Here is a 12,570-nt window from a genome sequence, read left to right as displayed (position 1 = left end):
ATGAAATAATAAACTAATATTAAGAAAAATGCAGCCTACAAATATATACATACAGAAAAGATTAAACTTTAAAAAAAAAACTAGAAAGAAATATGGCAAAGTGTTCAATGGCTGGTTAATTTGGGGAGGTGGAATTATAGTTGATTTTTTGTGGTCTTAATTTTTTCACTTTAGTACTTTTTATCTATTCCAATCTCTTCTACAAGTGTTCATTAATTTTGTAACAGGAAAGAAAAAACTTAAAGGCCAATGTCAGCATGGGAAATGGACTTAGAATGCATATATGTCAGAACGCTGAGAGGCCCCCTCCACCATCTGAAATTTCAGATGCTGCTTCATCTTCCATACTTTTTAAAAAAATAACTATTCTATAAGGACAAGAAATTTGGGGGGGCGGTTAATCTTCAGAGACAGAAACAGAAAAGTAAATAAATCTCAAAACTAAGGCTTTCAGACAGGGCAGCTACCAGGGTAACTTCATATTTTAAATAGCAAGACCATTTAACCTAAAAGGTTGAGCTTCACGCTCAAGTCTGAACAGCACCGACATCTTACTTTTTCCCCTGCTTGTCATTAAAAACTACTTCATAAGATACTAGTAGACTGCAGCTGGTAGGCCAAACTTGACCTCTAAGAAACCAACCAGCAAATACATAAAACCTGTGGATCTTCCAAGAGTGAAAAGAACGATGTATCTCAAGTCCTCAGCATGCAGCAGATAATCAGTGCTAACTTCCTTCACTCTCAACAGGCTACCCTCATAGCTTCGTGTGTTTCTTGATAATTTTTAAATCAGGTAGCTATTCCCAGATTGTTATGAAATAACAATCTTTTGTATTTGCCCTCAAAGGATCTTTTCTTCATTTGGGGAGATGGGGCCAGAGATATGGTGGTAAACTGGAGAAAAGGAACCAGGGGCTGAAGACATCTTAACAGATCATAAACAGCCCCAATCCTTTTATGTGTTCTCTTGTTCATTCATTCAAACCTTCTCTAGGGTCCTACAAACCAGGGACGTGCTGGGCCCAAAGAATACAATATTTAGAACAAATGTGGGGCCTGATTTAGTAGGGTAGATTGACACAACAAATTATATCAATAAATATGAAATTACAGTCATAAGAAGTGCACTAAAGAAGTCACTTCTTGGGTGCCTGGCTAGTTCAGTCAGAAGAGCATGCAACTCTTGGGGCGCCTTGGTGGTTCAGTGGGTTGACCCTCTGCCTTCACGTTGGGTCATGATCTCAGGGTCCTGGGATTGAGCCCTGCATTGGGCTCTCTGCTCAGCAGGGAGTGTGTTGCACGCCCCCGCCCGCCTGCCTCTCTGCCTACTTGTGATCTCTGTTAAATAAATAAATAAAATCTTGAATAAAAAAAAAAAGAAGAAGAAGAGCGTGCGACTCGTGACCCTGGGATCATGAGTTCAAGCTCCATTTTGGGTGCAGAGATTATTTAAAAAATTAAGTTAAAAAAAAAAAAGGCATCTCTAGGTCACTTAATGTTTCAGGACAAAATTCTTAAATTAATAGGTTAATGAAATCTTAAGAATTCTGTTCCCTTCTGATAACATGCCACTGTTAATTAGTCTGTCTTCTCCTTCAGAGTCCCCTCTTGGGCTTTTACTAAAGGTATTAATTTCTCTTGTCCTAGAAAGTTTTGATTGCTCTTTAATTTCACTAATTCTGTAATGCATTTTTCAACCTGGGTACCTGCTCCTGAGGTTAACTACCAAAACCCAGAAACGTACCTGTGATTTTGAATAACTTTCTAATAAACTACCGAGAAACTAAATGGTACCATCATGCAAGCCAGAATTGTAATACATGAGCACCAGTGTCAGGGTTTGAAAAAAACATATAAAAAGCCAAATCACTGAAAAGCGTCTTAACATATGTAGATTTTTTTTTCACAGTTTTTTTTTTAATTATTTATTTACTTGATAGACAGAGATCACAAATAGGCAGAGAAGCAGGCAGAGAGAGAGGAGGAAGCAGGCTCCCTGCTGAGCAGAGAGCCTGATGCGGGGCTCGAGCCCAGGACCCTGGGATTATGACCTGAGCCGAAGGCAGAGGCTTTAACCCACTGAGCCACCCAGGCACCCCAGTTTTATTAAGCATCAGCTGCACTCTTCACATCATTATGTTCTGCCAAGAATAAGAAGACCATGTAACACGTGGCATTACAGGGAGGTATGAGAAGCAGTAGAACAAGCAAACTGAGCAGGGAATTCTGGCTGCAGAATGGAAGGGGAAGAAGCTTAAGGACTAAGGCAATGGAAAAACGTATGGAAAAAAGGGCACCCAAGAAGTGAACAGAAGGGTGCCTGGGTGGCTCAGTGGGTTAAGCCGCTGCCTTTGGCTCAGGTCATGATCCCAGGGTCCTGGGATCAAGTCCCACATCGGGCTCTCTGCTCAGCGGGGAGCCTGCTTCCCTCCCTCTCTCTCTCTGCCTGCTTCTCTGTCTACTTATGATCTCTCTCTGTAAAATAAATAAATAAAATCTTTAAAAAAAAAAAAAAGAAGTGAACAGAAATAAAGAACTATTACCAAAAAAAAAATCAACAAGAACAAAAAAACCTGCTAGATCAAGGAAAACTCAAAACCTGAAAAAACCTGGCCAGAAAGTAACAGCTAAATGAAAGATAAGTATGACATGAAGACTGTGATTCAAAAAAAAATAGTTTATGATGCCCACCCCTACTCCACAAAATTCAACTGGGTACCAATTTAGTGGTACAGGCACATTGGGTACAAGGAGACCCTTCCAATTCAACTCCTTGCCCATTGTAGGGCTCCAGCACTGACTGCAGAGAAGAGCCAAACACCTAACCCAGCAAGAAAGGTGCAAAATGAGGGCAAACAAGTATACTTAAAAGGAGACTATATGTGGCTTGATGAAAATGAAACGGGGCTGCATACACCTGTAAACTGCATCTGCCAGTGAGAAAGATGCTCAGAACCAAGCATGCATGTTCTACACAGATCACCAAAAGCTGACTACAGATTTTAATAGAACACTTGCCATATCTTAAACTTACTGGCAAAGAGATCTCGAACTCCTTCACTAAATCCTTATTTTATACAGTTTCCCAAAAATGGTAATGGCTATTCAACATGAATTACTTAAAAAAAACACATTACTACGTGGCATAAGATACCTGCATGACAGTATTTGGCTCTCTCATCACAATCCTGAATCTCAGGCTTTTATAATTTTGCAATTTTCAAAATCCTTCCTAATACTTTACATCTAACAATCTCGGGAAATAGGCTACTTTAATAATCCTCTTTTGGCAGATTACTTAAGGCTGACACTCAGGAAGTTAACCTCCTGATGGACTCAGAGATGTGCTTAACTAAGCTTCCTCTCCATTCTCATCTCTTAACAGTCTCCCCTTCACTCACTGGGCTCTAGCCACATTTGTTTTCTTTCTATTCGGGAATTACACTATTTCAGAATATTGTTGTATTCTGCAAAGAGAGTTCTAGCTAATTTACCTATGTATTCCTAGGACCTAGCACTCAGAAAGTCAATACATATATAGTGAAAAATCACACATGGTTCAAAGCTCAGTACTCTGTTTAGAGCTGACTCCATATCACAGGTTCAGCCATTGAAACAAAACGTTAATCAATACTATAAAAAAAAAGACTATTTCAAGTAGGTACACGCATGCCTTTAATATAACTTATCAGAACGTGATGGACACAGTCAATATTGCAGCCACATTTTGGTGCCCAGATGATCAGACTAGGTGTACAGCTCTCCTTACAGAACATGTCCACAAAAAGGCTTGTTGGAATGCCACCCAAGTCAGCAGTACTACAACTAAAAACGGATGAAAAAACTAGGAGTAAGAAAACTGTATCACTAGATTTTTTTTTAAAGCTTGAAAAAATAAACTTTACTAATTTAAAAAAAAGTGATTAATCCTAGAGGAAGAAGCTTCAATTCCCAAGAACCCCTACATTCATCAAAATTGAATAGGGTACCTAATAAAAAACCACTAAGTATCACAACAGAACTCTCGCTTCTCCAACAAGCATTATTTATAAGTCTGATACAACTAGGTAACTCACGTTCTCAATGAACTGGGTATTAGACAGCATAAGGAAGTCATTGAAGACATTGTGAAGACGACAATCTGTGGCTTTAGTTTCCCGGATTAGTCCATCCACTTGTTTCTTGATTTCATGGGTCCTAGAAATAGTCTGCTGTGAGAATTCCTGTAGAAACTGTAGCAGCTATTAAAAAAAAAAAAATACAGCAATATCAGCATCACATGTGTCTGCTCTGTGGGTCAAAAGAAAAATGAACCCATTTTCTTTTCAACTTTGAGTGTGCGTGCTGGAATGCAACGGATGCTGCTTTTGACAGTACCCAAGACCAAGCAGCACGGAAAAACATTAAAGCAGCTCATCACAACAGTGACAAGGAGTGAATGGACACTTGCTATCTCGTATCTGGAGAAATTTTAAAGTCTTGTTTGGTTATCATTCTTCAGAAATCCCAGACGAAGAGTGAAATAACAAACCACCACTATTATTTTTTTTTAATGTATTCATATGGGACTTCAGAATCACAGTTCCGAGCTTCTAGGTCCCGAGGCCTTTAAAGTCCCACTGCAGGAGATGCGGCTTGTCTATCTCCCCATACAGTCCGGGTCCCAACGTGGAATGGCCTCATGATGCCCTAGCAATCCCGGGCGCAGAGAAAATCCATCTGCCTCGCTCAAGATGGAGGTGGGTGCACCGCTGGAAAACCCAAACAAGGAACAGAACCCCGCGTCTGGGCTGCAGTCCGAGTGGGGGCACTCAGCCAGCTAAGGACAACAGGCCCGCCCCCGCCCAGGTGCCTAGGGTCCGCCACCGTGGCGTTTGTGATATAGAGAAGGGGCGTGTTATTAAAAATAACAGAGACAGCGGGATAGACCGGGTGAAGTATTCGGGGTTCCCATCCTTCTGCTAGCAAGCTGCGCGTCACCCCTGGCGGGCCCCCTCCACTCCCGTCCCTGGGGCCCGCCTCTCACGCCCGCATCAGCCGCCAGCGACCAGCTCTGGCTGCTCCTGCGGATCTCCTCCACCGACCAGGGTCGCTCCCACACTGGCTCCGACGCCGGCGGCCGCTCCTGGTCGGGGGTCGTCCGGTTCATCTGCAGCGGGAAGGATGAAAAGAAGGGCTGAGCTTTGGGGAGACGCCGGCCCCGGCCCGGCCCCGACCCAATCCTGCCCGCTGCACGCCACCCTCCGCCCTCACCATCTCGGCGGTGCAGTTCGGCGAGCTGCTGGGTAGCCACCACGGTATTCGCCGAGGCCCGCAGGGCTGCGGAAGCCGAGTCCCGCACCCTGAAGCCCCGGCACGTGACCGGTTGTCACGTGACCGGGCTCGCACGTGACCGGATGTGCCGCGCCCGCGGAAAAAAAAAAGTAGCCAAGGATTCGGAGTTGAGTCACAAGGTCTGCGGCTGGGCTAAGATGGAAGCGGGGAGAAAGAGAGGGTGCGGACGCCTGGGGGCGCTAGTGGTCGGGTTGCTGTGGAGCCGGAGGGCGCAGGCGGTGGCTGTGGGGCGCGCTGCGTGTCCGGCTCCTCTCCAGAAGGGAACCCCGAAAGGAACCTGTGAAACAACCCGTCTAGGGGCTCCGGCCTTCGTGGGAGGAAGCAAAGCTTTCCCAACTGCGTGTCTTCCTGGTTGCAACTCTGCTGCCCTTCGCTGGGTCCGCGCCTTGGCGCACAGTAAGTGGAGGAGGAATGTTTTATGATTTACAAGATTTTATTTTTCACAGTGGAAACAATGGCATATTCTTGTCTTTATTTTTCAGTGAATTACTATAATGTGGATATTACACAAAGTCAGGGACAGGTCTAACAATTTTCTTGAAGACATAAACTTCTGAGCATTCTATAATCCAATATAATATATATTATTTCCTAATAATTTAATGGATTGTTCATTAATATTAGAGGATTTAATAAGAGAAAAGTCACTGACAAAATCTGCCTTACAATCAAAATCCAGGGGTGCCTGGGTGACTCAATCAGTTAAGTGACCAACTTTTGATTTCAGTTCAGGTCATGACCTGAGGGTCATGAGATCAAGTCCTGGGTCAGCTCTGTGCTAGGCTTAGAGCCTTCTGAAGATTCTCTTTCTCTCCCACTGCTCCTTCCCCTCCCCACGCCCTGCATGCACTCTTTCTTTCTCTCTATCTCTAAACAAACAAACAAAAATCCAAACAACTGAAAACCCAGCATTTTCAAAGCTACAGAACTGTTCACTGTTAAGACACAGTTTCATAAAGTCATTGCTGAAGCTGCAAATACCAATGGAAAAAGTAATAACAATAATACTAATTTTAAAAGCCTCAATTTATCCAAATTCTTTATCATTGATATAATTCATATAAGCAGTGTTAAATATCACATGTTTTACATTACAGTGTGAGGCAAGACATTTATAACAAGATCTGGGCCATAGCTTCAGTATTTAATATATGTAAATGAATTTGGACCCATAACTAAAAGTGCTTAAATCCAGCTGGTTTTCTAAGTAATGTGTGATACAAATGGTGTAACTATAGCATGAGAATTTGGGATTGTTACCAACAATCTCTAACGAAGCCCCCAGTTCCTGTGCATGTATTGATACCACTCTGTGGTTTGATTATTCTAGAGGACTTGTGAGTTTTGTTTTATGAGAGCCCACAAACCTAAGAATCCAGTAATATAGTTCTGACACAATTTAATAAGTCTACTAACTGTAAATTATATGCTTTTTTAAAGAAATGGTAGTTATGATTTTTTTAAGATTTTATTTATTCATTTGAGAGAGAGAACACAAACAGGGGAGGGGCAAAGGGAGAGAGAGAAACAGACGTCCCACAGAGCAGGGAGCCTGATGCAAGAGTCAGTCTCAGGACCCCAAGATCATGACCTGAGCCGAAAGCAGACACTTAACCAACTGAGCCACTCAGGTGCCCCAGTTATGATTATTTTTAAAGTATTATTTTAGTACTTAATTAATTTAGTACTTACTTAATTAATTAATTTAGTACTTTATTAATTATATCTCTGGTAGTGTGGCCAAATTGAAGCCAAATTACTACCACTATTATCATTTTGCACTAGTATATGAAGTGTGAGCAGCAAATGTGTGCAACTATATTCCAACAGTGTCAAATTCTATAACTCTTCAAGTTAGATTTCTTAGCTACAAGATATATTTTACCAATCACCCCCTGACCAAATTCTTTTTTTTTTTTTTAAGATTTAGTTATTTTAGAGAGAGAGAACGGGTGGGAGGGGCAGAGGGAGAGAGAGAGAATCTCAAGCAACCTCTGCAGTGAGCACAGAGCCTGATGCAATGCTTGATCTCATGACCCTAAGATCACGACCTGAGCTGAAACCAAGAGTGCGACGCTTAACCAATTTTGCCACCCAGGCACCCCACCAAATTCTTTTTTATTTCCCACCAGTTTCTTTTTAACAAGACTCACAAAATTATTTATGACATTGTTCGTTCTCTCTGGTGAAACCCCTGGTTTAGTTCAACAAACTACTGCCTGCAAGGTGAGTTTACAGCTCTTAAAATGTACGTGTAATTATTCCGGGTAGCCTTTATCTGAAATATTTTTTAAATACTAATGATCACAAAAATCTCCTTTCATTTTATAACAGTTTCTAACTTAATTCAACGTATACGCAATAGTGTAAACCACTAGCTGCTTGCCTTCTCAATAAAGGAGTTCCGAGGTATTAAATAATGTGTAATGTTTTCTATAGTATTATTAATTTTATGTCTTTAGGGCATTACAGGCTGAGAAAGTTGGCAAAAAAAAAAAAAGAGTACATGGTTTTATGCTTTTATAATGCATAGCTCTCAGATTTCATGCTGAACTACCCCCAGTTTTAAAATACCCATGGTTGGGGCACCTGGGTGGCTCAGTGGGTTGGGCCTGTGCCTTCAGCTCAGGTCAAGATCCTGGGATCAAGCCCCGCATCATGCTCTCTGCTCAGTGGGCAACCTGCTTCCCTTTCTCTCTCTGCCTGCCCCTCTGCCTACTTGTGATTTCTCTCAGTCAAATAAATAAATTTAAAAATTTTTTTAAATATCCTTGGTTGAAGTTGACCATCAAATGTGTTATACGTAAGAATTGATTCTCTAACTCTGCTTTCTTGAAAATAAAGTCTAGCCAACCTGCTTTATTTTACAGAGGCCCCTCCAGTGAGCAAGCCATGGTTCTTCTAACAGTCACTTAAAGTGCCTGAGAGATTTTCTCCAAGAACATGCAATTCAGAGGCTCCACGAGAGGTGAGTCAGAAATGCTTCCCAGTCAGAAAACCCAGACACCATGCACCCCACAGTAAGTACAACATATTCCTCTAAGAGATCCCTGCTCTCTGACCTGGGCAGAAAAGCTGATCCACATACAGAGTGACAGAGGCTGATGAGTTATGGGAATCAAGCGGCTTTGCTTACTGATACTAAACTCTGACTTTATATGTCAACAAGCAGCACTTTCTCGGTGGTCAGGAATGCATTTCTACCATAGCCTTTCTCCCTGCCTCTGTTAATCATTGAGCTCTTTTTTTCTGAATTTGAGAGTAGTCAAGGCTTTAACTCTAGGACAGCCTGATAAAGATTCAAGAGTTGGAATTTTAAATCAGCTGCAAACCTTTGAGTATTGGTGGAGGGTCATCTCAAGCCACGGGGGCAAAATTTGACTTTCTGAAAAATAGTGCTGAAACAACTGGGTAACTATTTGGGAAGAGATCAAAGTAGAACCATACCTAACACTTCACATAAAAATAAATTCCTACTGGATTAGGGATCTAAACGCAAAAACCAAAACCATGCAGTACTAATAGACAACATGAATGATTTCCTCTTTAGCTTCAGTGTAGAGAAAGCCTTACTATGACTTGAAATCCAGAGTGATAAAGAAAAATTAATAAATTTGAATACATAAACATAAAACATTTTTCATGGTTAAAAGCCATCATAAAAAGTCAATGAACAATTGACAAACCACGAGACAATATTTGCAGCATATATAACAGACAAATGGTTAGTATCACTAATATATTAAGAGAATATTAAAGAGTTCTCAAAAATTAAGTAGCAAGACAGCAAGAGAGAGAGAGAGAGAGCGCTACCTTCCAGTATCTCTGATGAATGTAGATGCAAAAATCCTCAACAAAATATTAACAATTCGAATCCAACAGTACAATAAAAAAAAAATCATTCACCATGATCAAGAGGGATGTATTCCCAGGATGTAAGAGTGTTTCAGTATCCAAAAGTTAATCAGTGTGGGGCGCCTGGGTGGCTCAGTGGGTTAGGCCACTGCCTTCGGCTCAGGTCATGATCTCAGGGTCCTGGGATCGAGTCCCGCATCGGGCTCTCTGCTCAGCAGGGAGCCTGCTTCCCTCTCTCTCTCTCTGCCTGCCTCTCCGACTACTTGTGATTTCTCTCTGTCAAATAAATAAATAAAATCTTTAAAAAAAAAAAACAAAAGTTAATCAGTGTGATATATCATTACAATAAGAGAAAGAGAAAGAATAAAACCCATATGATCATCTCAGTAAGTGCAGAAAAAGTTTTGACAAAGTACAACATCCATTCATGATAAAATCCCTCAACAAGGTAGATCTAGAGGGAATATACCTCAACATAATAAAGACCATATATGAAAAATCCCAAGCTAACATCATACTCAGTGGGGAAAAACTGGGAGCTTTTCTTCTAAGGTCGGGAACAAGACAAGGACACTCTCATCACTTTACTTCAACACAGTACTGGAAGTCCTAGCGACAGCAATTGGACAACAAAAAGAAAGAAAAGGCATCCAAATTGATAAATAAGACTTTCACTATTTGCCGATGACATGATACTATATATAGAAAACTTGAAGGACTCCATCAAAAATCTACTAAAACTGATAAATGAAATCATAAAGTTGCAGGATATAAAATCAATGTACAGAAATCTCTTGCATTTCTATTTACTAGTAATGAAGCAGCAGAAAGAAATTAAGAAAACAATCTCATTTACAAGTGCAAAAAAATAATAAAATACCTAGGAATAAACTTCAGCAAAGTGGTAAAAGCCCTGTATTCTGAAAACTATAAAATACCAATGAAAGAAATTAAAGACAACAAAAAGAAATGGAAAGACAGTCCATGTTCATGGGTTGGAAGAACAAATATTGTTAAACTGTCTATACTACCCAATGCAATCTACAGATTCAATGCAATCCCTATCAAACTCTCAACAGCATTTTGCACAGAACTAGAACAATACTAGAATTTGTATGGAACCACAGAAGACCCCGAAGAACCAAAGCAATGAGAAAGAAAAACAAAACTGAATATAGCACATTCCAGACTTCAAGTTATGTTACAAAGTTGTATTATTCAAAACAGTATGTTGCTGGCATAAAAATAGACATGTGGATCAAGGGAAGAGAATAGAAAACCCAGAAATAAACCCACAATTATATGGTCAACTAATCTTTTACAAAGGAAGCAAGAATATGCAATGGGAAACAGTCTCTTCAACAAGTGGTGTTGGGAAAACTGGCCAGCTACATGCAAAAGAATGAAACTGGACCACTTTCTTAACACCACACACACACACACAAACACACACACACACACCCTCAAAATGTGAGACCTGAAACCATGAAAATCCTAAAATAGAGCACTGGCAATAATTTCTCTGACATTGTAGCAACATCCTTCCACATCTGTCTCCTGAGGCAAGGGAAACAAAAGCAAAAATAAAGTACCAGGACTACATCAAACAAAATGAAAAGCTTCTGCACAGCAAAGGCAACAACCAACAAAACTAAAAAGACAACCTACTGGAAGGGAGAAAATATTTTCAAATGGCATATCTGATGAAGGGTTAGTATCCAAAGTATCTAAAGAACTGATTCAACTTGGGGGTGCCTGGGTGGCTCAGTCATTAAGTGTTTGCCTTCAGCTCAGGTCATGATCTCAGGGTCCTGAGATTGAGTCCCACCTGGGGCTCTCTGCTCAGCAGGGAATCTGCTTCTCCCTCTCCTTCCCACTTGTGCTCTCTCTCTCTCTTTCAAATAAATAAATAAATAAAATCTTTTAAAAAAGTAGGATTCAACTCAACACACAGAAAACCGAGTAATCTGATTTAAAAATGGACAGGAGACATACATAAACATTTCTCCAAAGAGGACATTCAGAAAGCCAATGGACACCTGAAAAGATGTTCAAAAGCACTCATTATCAGGGAAATGCAAACCAAAACCACAATGTGGTGGGGCACCTGGGAGGCTCAGTGGGTTAAAGCCTCGGCCTTCGGCTCAGGTCCTGATTCCAGGGTCCTGGGATCGAGCCCCGCATCGGGCTCTCTGCTTGGCAGGGAGCCTGCTTCCCTTCCTTCTCTCTCTGCCTGCCTCTGCCTACTTGTGATCTCTGTCAAATAAATAAATAAAATATTTAAAAACAAAAACAAACAAAACTACAATGGGATATCACCTCACACCTGTCAGAGAGGCTAAAATAAAAAACTCAAGGGACACCTAGCTGGCTCAGTTGGTGGAGCATGTGACTCTTAATCTCAGGATTGTGAATTTGAGCCCCAAGTTGGGTGTAGAGATTGCTTAAAAATAAAATCTAAAAAAAAACCCAAAAAACAAAAATAAAAGAACTAAAAAAGCAACAAGTGTTGATAAGAATGTGGAGAAAAGGAACCCTTCTGAACTGTTGGTGGGAATCCAAACTGGTGCAGCCACTCTGAAAGACAGTTCCTCAAAGGGAGGTTCCTCAAAAAGTTAAAAATAGAACTATCCAGCCATCTAGTAATTGCACTACTGTATTTTTACTGAAAGAATACAAAAACATTAATATAAAAGGATACATGCGCCCCTATGTATGTTGTAGCATTATTTACAATAACCAAACTATGGAAGCACCCAAGTGTCCATCAACAGACAATGGTCAAAGACATATCTCTCTCTCTCTCTCTCTCTCTCTCTCTCTCACACACACACACACACACACACACACACACACACACAAACAGTGGAATAGTATTCAGCCATAAAAAAGAATGTAGCCTTGCCATCTGAGACAACAATGAGAGTATAATGCTAAGCAAAATAGGCTGATCAGGCAAAGACAAATATATGATTTCACTCATATATGGAATGTAAGAAACAAAACAAACAAAGGGAAAAAAAAGAGAGAGAGACAAACAAAAGAACAGATTCTTAACTATAGAGAACAGAGGGGAGGCTACCCTGTGGTTACCAGAGGGGAGGTGGGAGGGTGGGTAGGTGAAATAGGTAGAGGAGATTGGGAGTGCACTCGTGATGCACAATGGGTAAGTATGGAACTATTGAATCACTATATTGTACACTTGAAACTAATATAGCTCTGTATGTTAACTGCCCTGGAATTTAAATAAATAAATAGCCTGATGACAATGGCGCTTCACATTTGTGACAATTAGATCATGTAGGTTACTGGGACCAACGTTGACCCTACATCTTTAAACCACACCTGCCATCCTTCTTCGTACATCACCACCACCAC

General features: G+C 40.8%; 2 protein-coding genes across 4 annotated transcripts in view; one reads left to right on the top strand and one right to left on the bottom strand.

Moving 5' to 3' along the window:
• Window positions 1–5,390, bottom strand: part of LOC116573052 (WASH complex subunit 2A-like) — a 55,423-nt gene extending 50,033 nt beyond the window's left edge. The window contains 3 exon segments of the mRNA XM_032312678.1: window positions 4,080–4,244; window positions 5,030–5,152; window positions 5,257–5,390. Coding sequence (XP_032168569.1) covers window positions 4,080–4,244; window positions 5,030–5,152; window positions 5,257–5,259 — 291 coding nt within the window. The 5' untranslated portion in view covers window positions 5,260–5,390.
• Window positions 5,391–5,418: 28 nt separating this feature from the next.
• The window catches only part of NCOA4 (nuclear receptor coactivator 4), a 61,450-nt gene continuing 54,298 nt past the window's right edge, over window positions 5,419–12,570 (top strand). For 2 of the 3 annotated variants that reach the window (XM_032312683.1, XM_032312680.1), the window contains exons 1-2: window positions 5,419–5,733; window positions 8,208–8,305. In XM_032312683.1, the coding sequence (XP_032168574.1) occupies window positions 8,281–8,305 (25 nt within the window). In that variant the 5' untranslated portion in view covers window positions 5,419–5,733; window positions 8,208–8,280. The remainder of the gene's footprint in view (window positions 5,734–8,207; window positions 8,306–12,570) is intronic. The other variant, XM_032312681.1, reaches the window with a different exon arrangement.

Source organism: Mustela erminea, chromosome 14, assembly GCF_009829155.1.
Source record: "Mustela erminea isolate mMusErm1 chromosome 14, mMusErm1.Pri, whole genome shotgun sequence".
Classification (NCBI taxonomy): Eukaryota; Metazoa; Chordata; class Mammalia; order Carnivora; family Mustelidae; genus Mustela; species Mustela erminea.
The sequence above is the reverse complement of the archived record's forward strand: the minus strand, read 5'-3'. Positions and strand labels throughout refer to the sequence as shown.